At 44.9% G+C, this 24825-nt stretch overlaps 1 protein-coding gene across 1 annotated transcript in view; it reads left to right on the top strand.

Annotated features, from left to right (window-relative positions):
* The window catches only part of PDLIM1 (PDZ and LIM domain 1), a 38895-nt gene extending 15006 nt beyond the window's left edge, over nucleotides 1-23889 (top strand). The window contains exons 2-7 of the mRNA XM_069568087.1: nucleotides 759-910; nucleotides 2454-2538; nucleotides 6453-6652; nucleotides 18920-19071; nucleotides 22807-22924; nucleotides 23357-23889. Coding sequence (XP_069424188.1) covers nucleotides 759-910; nucleotides 2454-2538; nucleotides 6453-6652; nucleotides 18920-19071; nucleotides 22807-22924; nucleotides 23357-23543 — 894 coding nt within the window. The 3' untranslated portion in view covers nucleotides 23544-23889. The remainder of the gene's footprint in view (nucleotides 1-758; nucleotides 911-2453; nucleotides 2539-6452; nucleotides 6653-18919; nucleotides 19072-22806; nucleotides 22925-23356) is intronic.
* The last annotated feature ends 936 nt before the right edge of the window (nucleotides 23890-24825 follow it).

Raw genomic sequence — 24825 nt, 5'->3', positions numbered from 1 at the left:
AATGGTGGCCCATAAATTTGGAACCCCTTGTTTTAGAAGCATTGGCCTGAAGAAAATCAGCCACCTATAGGGGCTGACCCTAATAGTTAACTTTTTGGCTAGGAGGAACCAGTGTTTACTGTTCATACTTTAAAATATTCTTTGTTGCTTTTTTTCAGTTACGAAAGTACTTTAAGCTCATTGTGAAAATCAAAAACATTATAGAAATGTAATATTGTGAACAGTTTGGTATACAGTGTTCCAATTTTTTTTCTCTGTGTAAATAACGTGAATTATAGAAATAGGATGTTTCTATACAGAATGTTCTCTAATGTGTTTTAACTGGTGAATTGTTTAAAGGAAGCAACAAGAGTCAGTGGGAAGAACACTGGGTCTAGTTTAGGGTTTGAGACCTACCTCTGTATTATACTAGTTGGATGACTAGTAACATAGTAATATACTAGTTGGCTGATCCCAGATCTTTCAAAGCCTCAGTTTCCTGGTCTCTAAAATGGGGACCATATTGGGACTGATATTTGCCTTCCTTTCTCACAAGGTTATTGTGTGGGTCCAGTGAAATGGTTTATAGAAACAACTAGTAAACCTCAATGTATTATATTACTTTAAGGGGTCAGTATCATTATAACTTATGATTTTAGCCTTCTTTACTTTTTAAATGCTTTGAATCATATCAGTGAGTCCTTAACCTAGTGGTAACTTACTCAGTGGTTTCCTTGGAGGCAAATGGTACCTAAACCTGCTCACTCATTTTTTTCCAGGTCACTCCCGGAAGCAAGGCTGCTATAGGTAATTTATGTGTTGGAGATGTAATCACAGCCATTGATGGGGAAAATACCAGCAATATGACACACTTGGAAGCTCAGAACAAAATCAAAGGCTGCACAGACAACATGACTCTCACAGTAGCCAGGTGAGGAGGAAATGCTCTCTCGTTTCCGAGCGACTAGAAGCTGCTTTTAAGCAGGGACTGCCTCACCTATTTCAGAATTCCCTATACCCCCAGCTCAGTGCCATGTGTGGGATAGGTAGGCTGAAGGTCTGTGGAATTGGAATTTCAGATTGCTCATCTTCCTCTCTGATTTTTACAGTGCTTCTCACTGTGTGGGCATTTTTTTCTTTTTTCTTTTTTGCATCTTTTTCTAAGATACTTGAATTTTCACTTGATCTAACACAACTAACCAAAAATTTTGAGGAAGTAAAATCAATGATACAGTGTCAGATATAATGAAATGAAACCGCTGAGAATCTACTGCTCCCGCCACATAATACTGAGCCCTGGATGCTGCACGAGATTACAGTTACAGAGAAAGACTTCACTAAGCACATTAGACAAAGTGCTGAAAGTTTAAGAAAGGAGAGCTAGAGCTGATGAGTGAGAAGAATGCTCTGGGAGTCATAATTGGGGCAGAGTTCCCGTTCTTCCATTTCGTCTTGGAAGGGGTCCTGTAAAGGCATGGTTTCAGAAATGATTTGGTTCGACCTGTATAGCTCCCTGTTTCCTGTTGGATCAAGTTTACATTCTTCGTTCGGATCTCCTGTTTACCTGTCTTTAATGTCTCATTAACCTTAGCTTGCACAGTGCTTCATCGTGAATCCTTTGCTCTCCTCTGCAAAGTAGCTCTATGGCTTTCTTCTGCCTTGTACCAGGACTGGCAGGAAGACCAAGTGTGGGGCAGGATGCCAAACCATCTTACATGCTTACATGCTTCGGAGCCCTGCCCTCGTGAGAGGTGCACTGTTTATTACTATCCCCTCAGGAGCACATTTACCCTTCATTCTCCATTCCTGTCTCAGTGCGATCTTCTCCTTTTAGATGTTCATCCATAGATTGATTTTTGATCCATTTTCCATTAAATTGGGCAGTTACATCTTGTATACATCCGGTCCTGTGCTAGGCAACCTGACCATAGAAGGATAAGTACGAATATTCTGTACCTGTAAGAGTGAAAACCAAAAACGCTAAAGGTAACTGAGAGGAGACCTAGAGCGTTGCTGTGTAATGGTACAGAGACATGCTTTCCCAAGTTCAGAAGAGGCACCATGATCAAGCTGGTTTTGTCTGGTCTGGATCAAGAACACTGGATGAGACAGAGAAGCTCATTCTGTCCTGAACAGACGTGGAGGGGGTGGGCATCAGGCAGGTTCAGGAGCCTGGAGGAGGCCGGTGCAGCTGGGTCAGCAACACAGAATGTATTAGGGGAGGGATGAGGCTGGACAAAGGGCCAGCAGCCTGGGAAATCCCCCAGGGCTGAGTGGGCAGCTGTCAGAGTAGCAATCAGACATGATGTCATGAGGTTGATGCTTCCGAAAATCACATCAGTGGTAAAATAGAGGGGAGGCTGGGGAGCAGAGTGCTAGTAGCTGGGTAAGAGGGGACACTTCCCCACTCCATTTTTAGTGTGTATTATTTATTAGCACGCATGAAACAGCTTAGCTTTATCAATCTGTTGCAGATCTGAACAGAAAATCTGGTCTCCTCTGGTGACAGAGGAGGGGAAACGTCACCCATACAAGATGAATTTAGCCTCTGAACCCCAAGTAAGTACTTGCTCACCAGCGCTGTTGCTTTTAGCATCCCGAGACATTTCCGCTTTTGACACAGCTCAGCTCACCTCTGTTTTTCCTGCCCTGGATGCTGGGGATAGGATGCAGGAAGGGCCCTCCACTGACACGTCTGGGACCTGGCTCTTATTCGGTTCTTCCCGTAAGGGAACTGCAGGAGGAAAGGTCTGGAAAACCCCAGAGCAGTGACGTCAGGGCCTGGGCTGGACACTGGGGTTAGGAAGGGGATACGGAAGCGGGTGGAAGCTTTCCTGTGTAGAACAGAGTGGCAGAACCACGGCAAAATAGAAGCACTGACTCAGCTCATGATGGACTGCTGATGCAAATGAATTGTGCTAGAGATGGAAAGAAGTTTGGGTCCTAAGGCCTACAACTTAGCAGACTGCAGGGACATGTAGTAGTGGACCCAGATATCCCTGGCCACCCTTCATCCCACTGTCTGGTTTCCAAGAGTCTTAGGGTGGAAATGCTAAGTGCTCTAGTTTTCCTTAACATTGCTAAAATTAATTGGTAGTTCATATTGGAAAATAGGGTAGGGAGTCAATGCACAGTTTGTTGGCCAAATAGAATTTCCTGGGATGGGAAATTGTCTGGAGATCCCATATTTGGAATCATTAATAATGATTTTATTTCTTCTCTACAATGAATGGATGGATGTTCTTTAGCAATAAGGACAGGAAATGTAAAGAAGAATGTTTAGAACATCTTTGTAAAACTCCTCGCACTTGGTAGGCTACTTTTCAGTGTGTCTGTAGAATAAATGAATCGGTTGTTAGTGGTATGTTAGTAGTAAGTCAATAATGGCTTTTGAAAACTTCTTTTAAAATGGTTTGTGATTGTTATACATTTAGCCCCAATTGAAGATTTGAAGTTTAATTTTTTTTTTTCTCAGTTTCAGACACTTTCATTTTTATGGTATGTTAAGATATAATCAAAAGATAAAATATAGCTAGTTATCTTTTATACCTAAAACAGAAACTGGTATGAAATTGAACTCACTGGTACATTAGTGTGGTTGTATGTGAATGGCATTTTTCAAATGTCTTCCATTAAAATGTCAGAAATGTAACCACACAAAATTTTTCCTATTAATGAATAAAAATAATACTTAGTCCTAACAGTCACTCTAAGGATCATTTTGCATCTGCCATTTCAAAACTGACATGACCGTAGTATTCTCTATAGCTCTTCTAAGGAAAGTTCATGAAATGGCATTCAGTTTATAAATTGGTAGCTGTGCAAACTAATTTAAAACATGCCGCAGTCAATTCCAGTTTCCTAGGGAGTTCTCAGCCACTTCATTAAGTTTACTATAAATGTTAAGTTTTAATCTGTTAAGTCATCGTATGTTTTATAATATATCAGGAATGATTTGGTTTTAGTGCAGTCTTTCTAAAATCCTAGTTTTTCACTTCAGGAAGGCAATACTTAAATTTCAGTTATGCTTTTTATATGTATTATACTTGAATTTCCATCTTAAACATGAGTACTTATCATTAGTATTTTGAAGGTAATTTTCTTCAGATTACAAAAAAAACCTCAAACACTTTAACATTTAATTTGACTATTATTTTTTTGAATTCCAGTAATTCTTTGTTCATATGAAAAACTTCCCACCTCTCATTTTCCCAAAATCTTCCACTTCCAGTCACTCGAAAATAGAGGAGTGAGTAAGAGCAGAGTTCATCTGTAATTGAAGGATCTGTTCGTTCATGTAAGGCCAGCCCACACCCCAGCTTATCTGAGGTCAGTGTAGTTACACACCTAGTTTATATTTCCTCATTATTGAGTTTCCTTGGAGACTGATAAATACAAAGCCCAAACAATGACATCATCCCTTCCAAAAGGCAGGCCCTGAATTAACCGCCTGACTTCTGGAAAGACCAGTATTCACTTGGGGTTAGAGATACTCCTTTTATGTACAAAACAGATACATTCTTGGGAGATTCTCTGTAGAGTGAAAAATCAGAATTTCCAACCTGCATTTTCTAGTGACTTCCATTGCAGTTGAATGTGGGTTTCTGTGGAGGGAGAAGGGAATGATGCTGGTTGACTGCTGTGGTGCCAGGCAGAATCCAGAGGCTAAGAGAGATTAACTTGCTCAAAGCCAAACAGGAGGCAACAGGGAAAAACCTGAGCTGAGACAGAGTATGAGGGCTCTTCCCTGGTGCTCAGCATCAAGAGATGCTCCTCAGAATTGCTACAGGGAAGGAGAAAGGAGAAAAGAATTGCCATCCTGGCTGCCGCTTATGCGACTGCCCTACAGAGCTGCAGGGTCACCCCTTGGGAAGTCTGCTGCCGTTAAAGACCACTTCTTATTTCATTGTTATTCCTCATGCAGTAAAAACTTTCCTAAAACTTTGCTAAAGTTATTTGCAGAACTAATTATACTTCCCTTTGGTGAACATACTATGTGTACCGAACTTTTGTCCAATGTGGATCAAGTCAGCTCAGTGTAAGGTATACAGGAAAACCTCACTGATTCCAACATGTCAAAGAGGGAGCCTGTCTGAATCATCATAAACACATTTTCATGTTGTCTTTTAAGTCTGGTGGTGGTTTAGTCTCTAAGTCATGTCCAACTCCTGCGACCCCATGGACTGTAGCCTGCCAGGCTCCTCTATCCATGGGATTCTCCATGCAAGAAAACTGGAGTGGGTTACCATTTCCTTCTCCAGGGGAATCTTCCCAACCCAAGAATCGAACCCTGGTCTCCTGCATTGCAGGCTGATTCTTTACCGACTGAGCTAAGTCAGTACACAGTGAATTAAGCTAGTGGTTTTCATCATCAAGTCTGAGAAAGCATGAAAGACTTTAAGGTTTAGTGAAGAAAGAGAGAAAAAAAAAAGGAAGAGCAACAGAGGACAGGAATCTTGGGGCAGTTGTTCTGGGTCTGAGTGTTAACAAGGAGTCCGGGTTTCAGGAAAGTTTCTGGGAAGCCCGGAAAGTAGGTCGCACATCATGTTCAGTAGATTGCACAGGGCAAGCTCGGCTAGGAGTAGGGGTTGACCCAGAATGCCTATGCAGAAAGCACCTTGCTGAGTCATCAGAAAAGCTGTGATTTTTTTTTTTCCCCTAAAAAATCGACATTTAAAAGCTTTTGCGGGGTATTCATAGAGTAGCTCTGAGGTGGTGTAGCTGTAGTAATTATCTACTGAGACCTGGCAGTCTAGAGTGGAGGTGGATGGTGGGTGCTTCCCCAAATTACAGAAAGAGGAGGATGAGCACAGAAAGAATTTAAAGTCCTTTCCTGCAGCTACCTGGGCACTGCCCCATAATAGGTATCCCCCAGCCTTCCATTTTATCAGCTTGGCCTTCCCTCACAAGAAACAACAGCTCAGTCATTCCCTGTAGCCTGCTTCTGCTAGTGCACCCAGGCTTGTCCGCCTAGTCATCAACCGCTTCAGTGTTGACACCACAACCTTCTTATCTTGCTTGTCTAAACCTTTCCTTTCTGAGGAATTTATCTCTACCTCTTCAAGCTCTGCGCTGAAGTGATGCCGGTTCCTCTCCTCCTGGTACTTAATCCCTCTGGAATGTGTCCTGAAAGGGTGTTTCAGCTCTGACTTGGATCCCACAGCCTAGGGCATCAAGGGATGTCCTGCCCAGGGGTACTCCGCAGGAGATCAGGCTCTGCTGGACCTCAGGAAAGGATCAGGAAACAGCTGGCAGGTGAACTTCCACATGTTCCCAGCTCATGCAATGTCCTGAGTCTTGCTCCACGTTGGGTGGATTTATTTGTCAGAGCCCCTCAGCTAGTTTGGCATTGAATCAGGGCCATCGTGGCTCATTGGAACACCTCTCTCTCTCTCTGGTACTCCCCCTGGACCATCCACTTAGTGGTACATACTGGACACTGCTTTGATCTCTCCTTTGATCCCTGCCTGCAGGAGGCCCTCCACATAGGAAGCGCCCACAACCGGAGTGCTGTGCCCTTTACCACCTCACCCGCCTCCAGCTCTGCCCCCAGGGTCATCACAAACCAGTACAACAACCCAGCTGGCCTCTACTCCTCTGAAAATATCTCCAGCTTCAACAACGCCTTGGAGTCAAAGACAGCAGCCAGTGGGCAGGAGACGAATAGCAGAGCGTGAGTAGGCCCATGCAGTCCGCCCTGGGCCAGTCCTGGGAGAGGCTTACCACACCAGGACGGGCTTGTGCAGGCGGCGTGCAGAAGGGTCAACCACTGGCCCAGAGAAAAACGTCTAGTTTAGCACTGTCTTTGTTTTTTAACTTTTTTGGCTGCGTGTGAAATCTTAGTTCCCCAATCAGGGGTCAAACCCTCACCCACTACAGTGGACAAGACTGTCTTAACCACCGGACCACTGGGGAAGTCCCTAGCACAGTTGTTTCTGTATTCATTTTTCTTGTCTTTGAAAACGGGGTGATACCACCTGCCTTGTAGGGTTGTTGTGAAATAAGAAGTAAGCTGTAAAATGTCCAGTTGATTCTTCACTAAGACCCTGTTGTTGTTGTTCTGATTTCTGTGGTCACTGTCTTCTTCCAAGTGACCATCCTCCATTCTTGACAGCCCTGCTGCTTCCTGAAAAATTCTTCAGTGTTTAGAGTTGGGGCTCTCTGCTTGTGTTCACCATCTGATCTGGGCAAGGGATGGGCACTTCACGATGCAGTTTTTGGTGAAGCAATATTTGCTTTTTTCCCTCCAGTAGAAATGATAGGAAGAGGAGACGTCCATGCATGTATAAATGTGTGTCCACTGGAACAGATTCTGATCTGGGATAAAGGAGGCCTTGGCCCGGGTGGGGAGGTCTAAGGAGACATCTTGCTTAGGGCTGGGGAGGCCTGTCCCCTTTAGCTATAGCTGCCTCTAAGTCTTCATCTAAAGGATCCTCTACGTCTTCCCAGCAGAGGGGGCCCAGTATCAACTCCCTCCCAAACTCTTTGAAGATGAATCCAAAAACACAGGAAATCCTGCAGCCCGTGGCAAAGAACTGGGTTTGAGAATGGAGAGAGAGTAAGAGATGGGATCAGTTCTGGGTGGTGGAAAACAGGAGGGACTAGGTCATTAGTTGTCACCTCATTTGCCTAAAGGTGGCAGGGAAGACGAGGACTTGAGGACAGAGCTCTGGGTGCAAACACGGGGGAGCAGGGCAGCTCATGGGAGCTGTACAGTGCATGCCCAGCCCAGAGGGGAAACCACTCCTTGACTCCAGTCAGACCCCACATGCCGACCTAGGATTTCCATTTCTGATGGATAATTGCATCAAAAGAGAAGTCAGAAAGTTTTTCATCTGAAATCTCCTGATTTTTCGATGTCAGTGACAGTCAAATTTGTTGGAAAATATCATGTGGTCCGAACTTGTCTGATCACAGAGGATCTTTCCTCATTGGAACCCTCAGTTCTTTCTTTCTTTTTTGTAACTGAAGTATAGTTGATTCACAACCTTGTGTTAGTTTCAGGTATACAGCTGAGTGATTGAGTTTTTTATCTATATATGTGTATTTAAATATTTTCAGATTCTTTTTTCATTATAGGTTATTACAAGATATTAAATATAGTTCTCTGTGCTACACAGTAAATCTTTATTGTTTATCTGTTTTCTATACGGTGGTGTGTATCTGTTAATGCCACACTCCTAATTTATCCCTCCCCCACTTACCCCTTTGGCAACCATAAGTTTGTTACGTGTTGGCAACCATAAGTTTGACTCTGTTTCTGCTTTTTAAGCGTTATTCTGTTTTTGTGTGTTATTCACATGTAAGTGATATAATATTTGTCTTTGACTTTATTTCACTTGGTATGATATTATCTAGATCTATTCATGTTGCAAATGGCGATATTTCATTTTTTTAATGGCTGAGTAATATTCTGGTGTATGTATGTGTATCATATCTTCTTAAACCAATTGTCTGTTGCTAGGCACTTGGCTATTATAAATAGTGCTGCAGTGAACATTGAGGCGCGTGTATCTTCTCAAATTAGAGTTTTCGTCTTTTCTAGATATATGCCCAGGAGTAGCTCTATGTTTAGCTTTTTTAGGGGACGTCCACACTGTCCTCCATAGTGGTTACCCTAATGTACATTCCCACCAGCAGTGTAGGAGGATTCCCTTTTCTCCACATCCTCTCCAGCATTTATTATTTGTGGGCTTTTGGATGATGGCCATTCGGACCAGTGTGAGGTGGTAGGTCATTGTAGTTTTCATTTGCATTTCTCTAATAATTAGCAATGTTAAGCATCTTTTCATGTGCCTGTAGGCCATCTGTATGTCGTCTTTGGAGAGAAATGTCTGTTTAGGTCTTCTGCCCATTTTTTGATTTTTTTTTTTAATGTTAATTGTATGTGCTGTTCGCATATTTTGGAAGGTAACCCGTTGTTGTTGGTCACATTGCTCACAAATATTTTCCCTCATTCCTTAGACTGTTTTTTTGTTTTCATTTAGGGTTGAAACCCTCAGTTCTCATATTAGCTCTGAAGCCAGCTTTGCTGTTCAGTTTCTCTGCAGTTCACCTTCAGCAAGACTCTGCCTGGCTGTTAGGGTGAAAAAATGGCAGGGTGATCTGCACCCATCACTTCAGGTGCAGATTAGGACAGGTTAAGGCATGAGAGGTTCCGAACTACTTAAATGTTTGAAAAGAGCTATTTGGGGGACCCTCTCGAGAGCTCCTTGATCATACTTAATCATATGGTCCTTCTCCCTGAGAAAGAGAGAGAGACATCATAGGGTACTTGGCTGCATGCAGGCCCCTGGGCTCAGCACCAAGAGGGCTCTGTGATTTCTTTCTAAGCTTCACAGAGCCTAATAGGGGAGACTTGTGATGTGACTTGGCTTTGCAAGATGTTAATGGTCACCAGCATTTGCTGTAGTATACCAAGGCAAAGTGGCTTTTAACACTTCTTTGTCCTCCAGTTCTGAGTCCTACAGGCTTGAGATGATGATACCATTCAAGGTGACTGTGGGAACTTCTGGGGTACCTGAGAAAGAGTGCCACGCTGGGCCCCCCCCTAGCTTTCCATGGCCAGACTCTGAAGTGAAGCTTTCTCTCAGGCAGCTTCCTCTCTGGGGGTGAAACATCCAGAGCTGTGATCTCCACTCTTTGGTGCTTTTGTGCTGAGGGAGGCTGAGAACGCGACCCTCTTTTACTGTCCCAGAGTGGAATGTTCCATGATCTGGATTTAATAACCCAGGAAATGACACATCCTTCACTGAAAGGCTGCTATGCATTGGGAGAAGTATGTGCCTGGGGAGTATTTTTAGTATGGCCTTGGCTGTTATTCTTTCAATCGTGTCTTCTTTCTTCTCTCATGCTTCCCGCCTGCCCCCTCCTTCTAATCTGAAACAATTAAATCTCTACTGTCTGGACACTGTGCAAGCCTGTCCTCCAGGCCCTGTCCCCTCCTATTGCAGACTTTTTGGCTACAGTGGCCTCAGTCTTTATCGCCAGTCTCCCTTCCAGATTTTCGCAGCAGAGAGGGGCCCAGCTTCTGCTCCATCCCAAACTCTTTGAGGATGAATCCAGAAACAGTGGAAATGCTGGCAGCCCCTGGCAGAGGAAATGCCCTCTGCATGGATCTCTGCTTACTGGTCTATTCCAAGAGAGGCCAGTTGTGCTTATCAGTGAAGGAAGAGTCTTGTGCAAACCCAGCAGCCACTGGGTCTTGTTGCCTGCTCCGTCAGCAGAAGTCGCAAGTGCTCACCCCCCACTGTTTAGTCTGTGAAATTCGCTGAGGTTCCAGAATTGGCTCACTTCATACTTTGCATCTGAGGTCATCACGGATTCCCTGGGGTGCACTCTGAGTTTTTTTGTCGCATGCACTTCAAAATAGCCTGGTGTGTGTGTGTCTTATAGGATTTCCCAGAGCCACATCCCCATCAGAAAAGAACATAGGCGCCTTGCCATTTCCAGATTAACCTGGTAAGGCATATGAAAGGTACCATCTGCCGCCTGTCCTCTCAGCACACACACAAACACACACACACACATGATTGAGTGGGAGGGCCTCTGGGTCAGTTCAGCTTCAGTTCAGTTCAGTTCAGTTGCTCAGTCGTGTCCGACTCTTTGCAACCCCATGAATCACAGCACGCCAGGCCTCCCTGTCCCATCACTAACTCCCGGAGTTCACTCAGACTCATGTCCATCTTAACAGTTATTTATTGACTGCCTACTGTGTACCGAGGGTGGAGGAAATTCTGCTCTGTTCAAAAGAAAACTTTCACCTGCCCTCGGACCTCCTTCCACTGAGTTTAGGGACTGTCGTCATTTTCTGGTGATTTGGGCCTAGATTTCAATGTATATATATGATGCCGCTGGATACTTTCTTAAAGGTGCAAGCTTGATAGATAGAGGGACCTGAGCTTGAATTCTAGCTCTGCCTCTTGCTAGCTGTTGGGACCTTGGGTAAACCACACAACCTCTAAAACTCAGTTTCTTCATCTATAAAGCAGATATTGTGAACTACCTGACCACCAGGTTATTGAGAAGTTTTAATGAGATGTGCAAAAAATATCCACCATGGGGCCTGGCCTCTGGTGGTGCTCCATAGATGCTACTTCCTACAGATTTCAGCATGCATGAAGTGCTCCGTGCCCATTACTTCCAAGTACTAGGAGCTCTGTAGAGTGGAAGCACGTAGACAAATGTCATGGAGACGATTTTGCTCTAACTTACTGTATGCTTCTATATTTCTCATAGAAATGGGCCTTTGAAGACTAAAACTTAGGGAGGATTCTGGCCAGGATCCCCTTTCAAAAATGATTCCATCAGGTTTCTCAGAATTACGTATTTGTTGTGAACATTGGGGTAACCAGGTTGGGGCATCTCAGATACAAAGACTCTGAGTCAGCCTGCATCCTCGCCACCTATGTAAAAATCACATACTAAAATCTCTACATCATTTCCAGTTAGTGTTTAACCTTCATCATTTGGAGAAAATTTTTCTTATACTTAACTTTTTATTTTGCAGTAATTATAGGTGCACACTGCAGTTATAGGGAACAAAACAGAGAGATCCTCTGTACCCTTCAGCCAGTTTCCATCATTGGTAACATCCTGAAAATTAGAATGTTGGGGTTAGTCACATCAGTGAAGCTCAAAGAATGAACATGCTCTGTGGTCTCAGGGAAGGGCAAAATTTACGTAGAAGAGACTCATCAGCTGGTCACTTGCCCAGGCTGCGACTGGGAGAAGGAAGCCCCCACCCCGGCCCATCCACGGCTCCTGGTCCCTGCCCTTGACTGTCTTCCTCCTACCCACAGGGAACTGTGGGAGCCTTCCATCCCCGGGCAGGTGATAGGCCACCTACGGGAGTGGTTTTAACCAAGCTGGGAGTAGAAGTTTAGTTTCTCCACTCTGTCTGTGTTGATACTGGAGGTTACTGGGACCTGTTCACTGTTGCTGGAGTGGAAGTTGTGGCTACCCACATGGCCTCCAGAGACTCATAGTGGGTGAGTGGTGGCCTGTTCACTGCTGGGTGGTAGTGAAAGTCAAGGCTGCCCACTAGACTGGCTTCATTCAGCTGGGTAGGGATGACATACGGGCTTCCTACTGGTCATTCTCCAGTACCCTGGTGGGCTGGTTGGTGCATTTCGTTTCAGCCCAGTGAGGGTGGAAGTCTAGACTCTGCACTGACCTTTTTTTCTTTTTTTGTTTCTTCATTTGTCTGGAAAAAAGTGTTTATTGTTTCTGAGTCTTGCACCATCCTGGCTGTTGCCTTCTCCATCATTTTGTGGGAGAGGGCACGCTTTTCTGGGGACGTCTCTTATCTGAGCTTGTTGCCCTTTCTGGGTTGCTGCCTTATTTAGCTCCACATCTGAAATATATGAAGCAAAAAGGAAACCCTGGGGACTCATCACTGTCACTCCTTGGGTCCCAGGGTCTCTGCTGGCCTGCCTTCTCCTGTCCCCCTTCTGCATCTTATGTTCATCTTATATTTGATGTCCAGGTGTTTAGATGTACTTAGTGGAAAGAATAGGGACACTTATGCCTACTCTCATCTTTCCCAGTGGGAAAATGATTTTTAGTATTTATTTATTTATTTTTAAAGATTTTTTTTTTTTTAAATGTGGACCACTTTTTAAAGTCTTTAGTGAATTTTGTTATAAAAATTATGTTTTGGTTTTTTGGCCAAGGCATGTGGGATTTTAGTTCACTGACCAGAAATGGAACCTGCAACCCCTGAATTGGAAAGCGAAGTCTTAACCACTGGACTGCCAGGGACGTCCTGCAAAATTATTTTTATGAAGAGAATATCTTCTCTTTCTGGATGCATCTTATAATTCAAGTCATCTCTCTTTTTGTCTCAAATTTGTCACACAAACAGGCAGTTTCAGTGTGGAACCAAAGTTGACTTACTGTGTGAGAAAAATGATGCCATTAAGGTTTTAGCAGCAGTGGGATTTTTTTTTCTTATGGCTTCTTTGTTTTAGTTGAGATTTATATACATATTATTAAGTTGTGCTACAGGTGATGGTGCAAAAAAAAATAAAAGTGAGAGTCATTTATGTCCACTCTGGGCACTTTGCTAGTTTGGTGGAGTGAACTCTCTTCCCAGGATTACTGTCCCGTAACCCTGTGTGCTTTTTCTTTCTTCTCCTTGACCTTCCGGCCTTCATCCCAGCTGTTCTTTTGACTGGAACAGGCTTGTGTATTCTCTTAAGGTCTGCAGGCTTAGCCTCTGAAATCCTCCTCTTGAGACAAACTCAAAGGGAGTCTTTTCCTGATGTTTGAAAAATCATTGGTCTTAAACACCGGGCTATGTCAGCTACTCCATGAGGCAGAGAGTGCCTGGCTTGGGCTATTGCTGGGGAGACAGGTCCTGTGGTCAGGGCCTAAGACACTGGAAGAAAATAGTAAACACTGAGGGAACTGGTGGTATACATTCAGCATCAAGTCTGGCAGGGAGCAACAAGAAGCAGGAAATAGGAAGAGTGTAGTGGATGGTTACTCTGAAGGAGGTAAATTGATTAAATTCTTGTATTTTGTTTTAAAATTGTAAAGACTGAGTTTAGAAGACTGCTTTTAGTGACCCACCCTCACAAGCTTTTTCTCCTGGTAATTCTAGTCATATACCTAATATTTTTTGAAAACTTATCACTTTAAAATTCTCCCTTTCAATGCTGTTACTATACATACAGAATGAGAATGCTTTTTTTTTTAGGACTCCATTACTCATGCATATTTTTGTCCTAGAATTTTTTAAAAAGATATTGTGATGTCATTTGTCCATATCTGATAGTCTAATGTCTAAGGCTTGGGTCTTAGGATATTATTTTTGAATTAGGCAAACCATAGCTTCAAATAAGACGATGGATGTTGAAAGTGCTTTATAAATAAATTGTCAAGTGGTAGAAAGATATTGTCATTATTTAAGAAGAAACACTAAGTTGTTTTCTCTTTTTTAATCACAGAGATATTTTCCAAGACAGTTTGCTGGAAGAATATGTGATGACCTTGTAATTTGGGGTCTGTCATTTTTAGCGGTCCCTTGGTGGCTTCCAGACATAACAACATACGCCAAAGAAGGGGAAAAATTCTCCCTAAGAACATTCCACGGTCTGATCTTGATTTTAAAATAGTTCTAAGTGTAACAGAGAAAAACATTTGTCAAAATAACATAATTCATTTAGTACAGGGCCAGCTCAGAAATCAAGAGCCAAAGAAGGAGTCTGGCGTATAACTCAAATGATAGGGCTGAAAATGTGGGCCCATGGTGGACCATGGGCCTTGGTGGTTGTCACTCCTCAGGGTGGCCCATCACCTGCCTGGGGAGATGGAAGAGAGAGACAAGTACAGGGGCCACCTACTGTGGGCGGACAGAGGTGGTGGCCCCCCCTCCCGCACCCACGGCCAGCACAGGTGACCCGCTGGTGCGCCTCTCCCCATTACACGCTGGCCTTCCCTGAGGGCAGCAGAGCAGCTGGCACTCTTGGAGGGCTCTGTCCTCAACTGTGAGAACCTGGCTGTGTAGTCAGAGCAAAAACCCGGAATTTCACTGACGTGAGTGACCTTGTGACTTGAGGCACATTTTAAATGGAATGTAAACTGATTATACAATGGGTGGGTTATAAATTGCATCACCATCTGGTATTTCCTCTTTGGCTCCCCCTGGGCACACTGTCCCTCTTCTCCGGCGGGTGGTGGCTTCTGGAAAAGCAGCTGAGGCTCAGAGGCCGCAGGTGATCAGGACCCAGGACCTCGGTTTGCTCATTTCCCTGGCACAGCCTTGGGGGCTTCCCTGTGACCCCACAGCAGCAGAGACAGGGTGCAGCGAGGGGGAGAGAGGGACTTGGTCTACTTCCCTAACTCCTGCCGAGCTCTGACCCTGTGCCAGGCACTGATTGAGGGCAGGACCTACAATGATGGAAAAGACAGGCCGTAGCCTGGCCCTCGTGGGGCTTGCTTTGCAGGGAAAGATAGACAATAAAGAAATAAGTATAATTCATGGTAAAAGAGTTAGAAACGTGGAGAAAGATGGAGCCCAGAAAGGGGAGAAGTGATGTGGATGGGGTGCAGTGTTTTAAGCTGAGGGTCGGGGGCCCCTCTGAGGAGGGACATCTGAGCAGAGACCTGAGTGAAGCATGGAGGCTGTGGGGCCATGTGGGGAGCGAACATTCCAGGCAGAGGGAGCAGAATGTGCCAAGGCCCTGAGGCTGGTGCGTCCTAGAAACCCCATGAAGGCTTGTCTGCCTGGAGTGAGCAGGGGATAGCAAGCGATGTGCTTGGAGAGGGGAGCAGAGCCACATCTTTTATGGCCCTTGTACTTTTTGTAGCAAATATTTACTCCAAAGAAGATGAATTTGGGTAAGCTTGTGTTTTGTTATTAAAACTGTAAATATTTGGTTCTGAGTCAGATGAGAACACTTTGAGCCACATCATGACACAGTCTGATTCTTATGTTTGAAATCTCTCTCTGGCCTCCGGTCAGAGGAAAGACAGTTCCAGGGGCTGAGAGTGGCAGCCAGGGGACAAGTTAGAAAGCTGGTCAGCTGGGCTGTTAATGGATGGCGTGGCTAGAGCAGGCAGTGGACGGGGTGGGACTCAGGACAGACTTCAAAGGTAAAGCTCACTGGAGCCTGCCTCCCTTTCACTCTCCGCCCTCCCTCAGACCAGGCAGCAGCAGTGCCTCCCCTGGAAAATGGGCTCTGGAGGAAAGAGGCCCCAACTTTGCCTGTCTCATCCTGTCGTGGGGAGCCCAGAGGGACAAGGGGAGGTGTGGGCAGCAAGGCCTGGTTTGCCCCGTCCCTAGGCTTGAGCTGAGGCCACTGTCACCCCCACCCCCCACCCCCATCTCCCTTACACGGAGCAGCACTGTATTGTTTTCAGAGCACTTACCCAGAGATTGCCATAGTGAAGTTAAGTCAGACAAAGGCGAATATCATGTGATATCACTTATATGTGAATCCAGAAAAAAAGAATGGTACAAATGAACTTATTTACAAAATAGAAACTGAATCATAGGTATAGAAGACAAACTTATAGTTACCAGAGGGAAAAGGCAGGGATTTGAGGGTGGGAGAAAGGATAAATTGGGAGATCAGGATTGACTTATACACACTACTATATATAAAATAGATAACTGGTAAGGACTTACTGTTTAGCACAGGGAACTTTACTCAATACTCTGTAATGGCCTAAGGGGAAAACAATCTAAAAAAAGACTGGATATATGTATATGTATAATTGATTCACTCGATACCTGAAACCGGAGAAGGCAATGGCACCCCACTCCAGTACTCTTGCCTGGAAAATCCCATGGATGGAGTAGCCTGGTGGGCTGCAGTCCATGGGGTTGCTAAGAGTCGGACATGACTGAGCAACTTCACTTTCACTTTTCACTTTCTTGGAGAAGGAAATGGCAACCCACTCCAGTGTTCTTGCCTGGAGAATCCCAGGGCCGGGGGCGCCTGGTGGGCTGCCGTCTATGGGGTTGCACAGAGTCAGACACGACTGAAGCGACTTAGCAGTAGCAGTAGTATACCTGAAACTAACACAACATTCTTTTTTTTTTTTTTTTTTTTTTAGTTTTTTTATTTTTTAAATTTTAAAATCTTTAATTCTTACATGCATTCCCAAACATGAAACCCCCTCCCACCTCCCTCCCCATAACATCTCTCTGGGTCATCCCCATGCACCAGCCCCAAGCATGCTGTATCCTGCGTCGGACATAGACTGGCGATTCAATTCTTACATGATAGTATACATGTTAGAATGCCATTCTCCCAAATCATCCCACCCTCTCCCTCTCCTTCTGAGTCCAAAAGTCTGTTATACACACCTGTGTCTTTTTTCCTGTCTTGCATACAGGGTTGTCATTGCCATCTTTCTAAATTCCATATATATGTGTTAGTATACTGTATTGGTGTTTTTCTTTCTGGCTTACTTCACTCTGTATAATCGGCTCCAGTTTCATCCATCTCATCAGAACTGATTCAAATGAATTCTTTTTAACGGCTGAGTAATACTCCATTGTGTATATGTACCACAGCTTTCTTATCCATTCATCTGCTGATGGACATCTAGGTTGTTTCCATGTCCTGGCTATTATAAACAGTGCTGCAATGAACATTGGGGTACATGTGTCTCTTTCAATTCTGGTTTCTTCGGTGTGTATGCCCAGCAGTGGGATTGCTGGGTCATAAGGTAGTTCTATTTGCAATTTTTTAAGGAATCTCCACACTGTTCTCCATAGTGGCTGTACTAGTTTGCATTCCCACCAACAGTGTAGGAGGGTTCCCTTTTCTCCACACCCTCTCCAGCATTTATTGCTTGCAGATTTTTGGATCACAGCCATTCTGACTGGTGTGAAGTGGTACCTCATTGTGGTTTTGATTTGCATTTCGCTAATAATGAGTGATGTTGAGCATCTTTTCATGTGGTTGTTAGCCATCTGTATGTCTTCTCTGGAGAAATGTCTATTTAGTTCTTTGGCCCATTTTTTGATTGGGTTGTTTATTTTTCTGGAATTGAGCTGCATAAGTTGCTTGTATATTTTTGAGATTAGTTGTTTGTCAGTTGCTTCATTTGCTATTATTTTCTCCCATTCAGAAGGCTGTCTTTTCACCTTGCTTATATTTTCCTTTGTTGTGCAGAAGCTTTTAATTTTAATTAGATCCCATTTGTTTATTTTTGCTTTTATTTCCAGAATTCTGGGAGGTGGATCATAGAGGATCCTGCTGTGATTTATGTTGGAGAGTGTTTTGCCTCTGTTCTCCTCTAGGAGTTTTATAGTTTCTGGTCTTACATTTAGATCTTTAATCCATTTTGAGTTTATTTTTGTGTGCGGTGTTAGAAAGTGATCTAGTTTCATTCTTTTACAAGTGGTTGACCAGTTTTCCCAGCACCACTTATTAAAGAGATTGTCTTTACTCCATTGTATATTCTTGCCTCCTTTGTCAAAGATCAGGTGTCCATATGTGTGTGGATTTATCTCTGGGCTTTCTATTTTGTTCCATTGATCTATATGTCTGTCTTTATGCCAGTACCATACTGTTTTGATGACTGTGGCTTTGTAGTAGAGCCTGAAGGCAGGCAAGTTGATTCCTCCAGTTCCATTCTTATTTCTCAAGATTGCTTTGGCTATTCGAGGTGTTTTGTATTTCCATACAAATCTTGAAATTGTTTGTTCTAGTTCTGTGAAAAATATGGCTGGTAGCTTGATAGGGATTGCATTGAATTTGTAAATTGCTTTGGGTAGTATACTCATTTTCACTATATTGATTCTTCCCATCCATGAACATGGTATGTTTCTCCATCTATTAGTGTCCTCTTTGATTTCTTTCATCAGTAACACAACATTCTTAATCAGCTGTACTCCAATAAAAAAAAGAAAGTACTTACTTTCTCATCCTTGCCACCAACACTGTGAACTGGACAAGGCATACACTGTTACCTCTGTTTGGTGGATGAAGAGACCAGAGCTCCTTGCTGTGAGAATGAGGAGAGTTTATAGAGACAGAGAGAGCACTTTGATATCATCAGGAAACACTGATTTCTGCTCTGGGAAAAGAATGAGGCCTGGACTAAGGGGACCCAGCTGAGTTTTCAGTGCTCAGTTGTGGTTGACATTTTCCCTCTTCTAAATTTTCTTTCGACATAATATTGTTTATATAATTTTGAAAGAAACACAGCATTCCCATTCCATGGGATTAGGCCAAAGAGTAGTTGAATCACCCAAACTAGCCTTTTATTGACTTGAAGCAGCAACCAGTCCGGCCTACAGACACCTCACCGTATCATCAGGGGGTCCATGGCTGCATTAGGAGCTGGCTTCATCCATTGGGATAATTTCTCTTCACTCTTTGACACTGGGGTGTCTTCGCTTGGAAGGGGGTGGCTGGTGGATTTTTTTCCCCTAACTTCTGACGTGTCCTAATGAACTTGTAAACATTCTTTACAGCTTAGACCATTCTCAGCTCCCAAGCGGACTCGTCATCGACAAAGAATCTGAAGTTTACAAGATGCTTCAGGAGAAACAGGAGTTAAATGAGCCTCCGAAACAGTCTACTTCGTTCCTGGTTTTGCAGGAAATCCTGGAGTCTGAGGAGAAAGGTAATCAGCTGTGTGTGTGGTCAGAAGCTGTGGTTTGAGGCCTGGGCTGAGGGGTAGTCGTTGCTGAAACACAGGTGAACACAGCCTTAGGGGTGCAGAGAGCACAGTGTGCTTTGGGAGGTCGGCCTCTTAAATGCTAAAAGCTCTTTCAAAAAAAAGAGGGGGACTGAATGAGCTCTCAGCCACACCTGCTTAGCTGTTTCCTGTTGCAGGCACTGAGGGAGGCTGAAGGTGGGGGTGAACTTGACGGTTGTGGCATTCTTTGGGGCTGTCCGCTGGCCACTAGTTTCGTTTGGGCCCACATACCGTGCTTCTGTGGTGGTTGGCACGTGTGAGTGGGTGAAGGTTGTGGGCTGTGGCAGCAGAGTGTGGCTTCACTCTGGGGCCATGCACTTGTTCTTGCTCTAGGGTGGATGGCCTCTTCAAAGTCTAAGGGCCCCCTGTTTGGCCACATACCCTGGAACTGACCTTAGGCAACCCTTTGAACCTTTCTAGACTTGTTTGCTTATCTGTCAACCGGGGATAAAAATCCTTTCCTCTTAAGATTGGTGTGAGGATCAAATTACACAAAACATCCACAGTTGTGACTGGTGCACACAGTAGGTGCTTGGTAACTGTGCCGATGTTTGAAACCTCATCAAGAGGTTCGAGGCCAGCCTTGGCTTGTTCACATGTGAGATCTGATGCTCGAGGCACCCAGGGCTACCTGTGTGGCTCTGCAAGTCTCAGGAGATAATCTTTGCTGTGTATACATCAGACACTGTTTGTTTCTTACGATAATATTCAAGCGGATGGCAGCAAGCTGTCTCAGCTTTGTAGCAACAACAGTGAGAAATTCCTGGCAGACCGGTGTGCTGTAGAAGGGAGGCTTTTCCTTCTTCTCAAAAAGGTGACCTGTGAGCCACAGCTCTCAGGCTCACCCACCTCCCAGGTGGTCATTCATAAGCACCTCTGGTTCTCACCGTCAACCTAGCCACCGGTGACGTCTGGAGAGTTGGGGTTTGCAGCCCGCTTCACTCTGCACTGTCCTTTTCCCTGAGGCTTACTGGTGTCCTGCCTTCTCTTGCTCTCTTCCTCCCAGTGTGCCTGCCTGTGAAGAGAGAGTTGGTACTTCTGGGAGGGACATGTGGTGGTCCTGTGAGATACACTTCAGCCAGGCTCCAGAGTGGCTGGCTCTTTGCCCAGGGCAGCCAGTGAGGGTCAGAACTGAGCTCTGTCTGGAAGATAGTCCCTTTCCTCCTGAAAGTCCCCAGCTGCAGAGTCGGCTCCCCAGGAGTCCTTCCTGAGCTGAAAGTCCCCTACTGAACACGCCCAGCATCCAGGCTTCCTCCCCACTTTAGTGGGTTCCTTAGAGAAATTGGCAATTTAGAGGCACAGGAAGTTAGAAAAATTCTTCTCTTATGCTGCTACTAAGTCGCTTCAGTCATGTCCGACTCTGTGCAACCCCATAGATGGCAGCCCACCAGGCTCCGCAGTCCCTGGGATTCTCCAGGCAAGAACACTGGAGTGAGTTGTCATTTCCTTCTCCAATGCATGAAAGTGAAAGTGAAGTCGCTCAGTCGTGTCCGACTCCCTGCGACCCCATGGACTGCAGCCTACCAGGCTCCTCTGTCCATGGAATTCTCTGGGCAAAATACTGTAGTGAGTTGCCATTCCCTTCTCCAGGGCATCTTCTTGACCCAGGGATTGACCCTGGGTCTCCTGCATTGAAGGCGGATTCCTTATCATCTGAGCCATGAGGCTGCAGCAGGGCTTGGTGATAAATCTCCAGACTCAATGTGGGTCTTCTCATCTGGGGTAAAATTTAGCCTCTGGACTGGGAGAAAGGGTCCAGGATTTCTCATACTCCCTCTTGCTCTAGTCAAATTCTAAAATTTGCAGGGAGAAGGAGTCTTTTTTTTTTTTTTTTTAATTGCGGTGACATATATCTAATACAGGACTTCCCAGGTGCAGTCAGCTGGAGGCTTGCTCAGAAGGTATCTAGGCTCATTTTGGCAGGTGCCCAGGGTTTCTGGAGAATCTTTAGGTGATCTGCAGTTCAGATCATGGAGGACCACCAGGTGTGAGGTTAAGGACCGTGAATTTGATTCTGTAGGCAGTATGGAGCCCTTGAGTGCTGTTGAACAGTGAAGTGGACAGAAAAAAGATGTGGAATTTTCTTTGCATTTGCAGTGTTGGCTGACTAGGTAAGAGAAGAAAATTGAGCCAGCAGGTGGTGCTGCAGGGCTGCATAAGCTGCAGCAAGGTCAGCATTAGGCAGCACACAGCCTCTACTCACACTGTGCCCAGCTCCATCAGTTCACTTCTCTCTGTTCCAAAAAGAGATGTAGGTTCTCCTACACAATGGGGCTCATGTGTCATGTTACTTCTCTCCTCCTGCACTTCTTAACTTTCCTGGTAATTTTTCTGTGAAAAACAGTCCATCACATAAGAGACCCTGACCTCATAGGTTTGGCTCCCTTAGAACTACCGATTTTCTCCAAGCTTTCCAGGTATGCAAAGATGCCATTTCCTTGTCTTCTCAGCAGGTAGACAGCCCAGCTGGTTCCAGCCAGAAAGTGAGGGAGCTTGTTTGGGACACTCAGAGTCATGAGGCTGCCCAGCCAGGCCCCTCTGAGATCCCTTCAGCCAGGGCCAGAATTAGGATACGGTGAGGGAGGCATTTGCTTTGGGTATGGAATTTAAGTTGGTACCCCAAAACTTAATAATCAAGACAGAAATAATACTTGAGTGCAATATTTTATAAAAATAAAAATTAATGCGGAAAAAAAAAAAGATTCTATAATGAACAAAGCTGGGACTGTGACCAAGGAAGGGAGAAAGGTTTGGAAAGGCAAGATGATACCTTGGGCTATGCATGTGTGCATGCTAAATTGCTTCAGTCATGTTTGACTCTTTGCAACCCTATGGATTGTAGCCCACCATTCTTTTCTGCTAAGCCTGTGGTAGGCTCTGTGGAGTATTGAAAAAATATGTGAAACAGAGCTCTGGTGGTCTAGTAATTTGTAGTCCAGACAGAAATGTGTAAATAGCTGACAGACATAACAATACTTACTGGGCCAACATCACAGGAAAAAAAAATGTGATGTGGAAACACAGCCAGCCAAATATATAGCAATAATAGTAATATTAGTAGCTTACCATTATTATTCACAACTACCTACCCAGGTGATGAACTGGGCTGTAGGCAGAGCTCTAGAAACTAGGAGCTGGTTTTGCACGCAGAAAGCTGACTGCAGGAAGGCTGCTACTGTCTCTGCTCTGCGGCAGGTGGTTTTTATCTGACTTCTAGCATTCTGTACTATGATGTTGTCCTTGTAGTGTGGGTTTCTTTTGGCATCTGACTACACTGCCATTTGATTATCAGGTGTTTTAAATTTTTTTCATCTATGTAAAGTATTTTTAAGTCCCATATCAATGTGTTTGCTTGTATTTAATCAGCATGTAATGTAATTTGTTTTGAGGGCTGACCATATATGCCAGGGAGGGCTACATGTGTCTTTTTCAACCATTTTGTTTCACTCTGAAGGGGAAACGTTCTCCTATTTTATAGAAAAGGAAACTGTGGACCAGAGAAGTTAAGTAACTTGCCCAGGATCACACAGCAGTCAAGTCTGTTTGATTCTGGTGCCCATGACCTTGCTGGAACATGCATATAAGTGACTCTGAAAGAGCTAAATGATGCTTATACAATCCTGCCCTTCCTGGCTAACCCAAATGTTTTCCTCCTTTTAGGGGATCCCAACAAGCCCTCAGGATTCAGAAGTGTTAAGGCTCCGGTCACCAAAGTGGCTGCCTCAATTGGAAACGCCCAGAAGCTGCCCATGTGTGACAAATGTGGCACTGGCATTGTGTGAGTATCTGCCTTCCCCAGGCATCAGTGGCCCCGCAGGTTGTGTAAACCATGAAAATGTGGAAAGTGCTGGATGTTGCCCGTTGTGGGCATGATGGAGAAAAAAATCCTGCCTGGAAAACGGAGCAGAGAGGCGAGGTTGGTCCTGTGTCCCAAAGCCACGTGGTGAAGGCTTTCCTTGGCTGTGAAACCCTTAGGGTATGGACATGTAAAACCAGAAAAAGCAGGGCTGCTCTGTTGAAGTGGGAGGGTCTTCTGGAAGTCTTCAAGGGGAATGTCTCTGGCCTCTCGGCAGGAGAAGCCCCTTTATGACTAGAGGCCAACAGGGAGGCTCTGATCTGCCCTTGGAAAGGAGCCCCTTGGGAGGACACCAGCCTGTCACCTTCAGGTGCTCGTCACTAACGGAGCACCTCTTCTCCCCGCCTCCTGCAGCGGCGTGTTCGTGAAGCTGCGGGAACGTCACCGCCACCCCGAGTGTTACGTGTGCACCGACTGTGGCACCAATCTGAAACAGAAGGGCCATTTCTTCGTGGAGGATCAAATCTACTGTGAAAGGCATGCCCGGGAACGGGTCACTCCACCCGAGGGCTATGACGTGATCACGGTGTTCCCCAAGTGAGCGGGCAGCTCCCCGCCCAGCGCTGCTCTCCATGCAACCCCTGCTGCATTTTGTCCTCTGAAAGCTCTGGCCTCTCTTCTTCCAAGTTCTTGCTTACTTTGGTTTTGTCACTGCTCATTCAGCATTACGTCCCCCTTTGCTAATAACTCACGCTGGCTGTGTGATGCCTGCTTTCATAAGTAATGGAAAATGGCCTTGTTCGGTGTCCCTTTGCCAGCGTCACTGTATCTTCTCTCTCCCTTCATTCATCTCTGCTGCAAATGGACATCAGCCAAATTCAAACCAAACTGAATTTAATATGTCTGACAATGATTTCATTTTTACTCAATAAATTAACGGACTTAAAGGCAGTGTGGTATCTCTTTACCATGTGACCATGTGTCCTCTTTCTTCATCTCAAGCCAGACGAGATTTCTGAGGCCTTTCCTCTTGTTTTGGGGTTTCCACTCCTTTGAGATTTGCAGGCCTTTCCCTCCAGGTGTGAGAACACTGGCATTTGAAACAGCCATGTTCTTTTTTTGGCCCTGCCACAGAGCATTCAGGATCTTAGTTCCCAACCAGGGATGGGATCAGATCTTTGGCAGTGAGAGCATGGAGTCCTAACCACAATGACCACCAGGGAAGTGCCAACAGCCATGTTCCTTTATTTCTTTGCAGCTTATTCCAAATTATTCTCTGATGCTAATATAAGATAGTTATGTTGTAACAATATTTTCTTTACATTTGGCTGTTTTGGGACTTACCTGAAGAAATGAATGCTTTCCAAATGGCCTTAAAATACTCCCTAGCAAGTCCCTCCCCAGGCTGGTTTGCTGCCATTACAACCTCTCCTTTATGAAGGGAAGTAAACTCAGGAAGGTGGCCAGCAGCCCTAAACCTCCAGATTGCTCAGGGAAGTGGCAAATGCATTCTACTCAAAGAAGAGATGGGAAACCCTGGCTGTTAAGGAGCCTTGCATCAGAGATCTGAGGTTCAGTCCAGTTCAGTCTCTCAGTTGTGTCTGACTCTTTGCGGACTGCAGCACACCAGGCTTCCCTGTTCGTCACCGACTCCCGAAGCTTACTCAAACTCATGTCCATCAAGTTGGTGATGTCATACAATCATCTCATCCTCTGTTATCCCCTTCTCCTCCCACCTTCAATCTTTCCCAGCATCAGTTCAGTTCAGTCTCTCAGTCATGTCTGACTCTTTGCAACCCCATGAACTGCAGCACGCCAGGCCTCCCTGTCCATCACCAACTCCCGGAGTCCACCCAAACCCATGTCCATTGAGTCAGTGATGC

The sequence above is a fragment of the Ovis canadensis genome, chromosome 22, assembly GCF_042477335.2.
Source record: "Ovis canadensis isolate MfBH-ARS-UI-01 breed Bighorn chromosome 22, ARS-UI_OviCan_v2, whole genome shotgun sequence".
Classification (NCBI taxonomy): domain Eukaryota; kingdom Metazoa; phylum Chordata; class Mammalia; order Artiodactyla; family Bovidae; genus Ovis; species Ovis canadensis.
The sequence above is the reverse complement of the archived record's forward strand: the minus strand, read 5'-3'. Positions and strand labels throughout refer to the sequence as shown.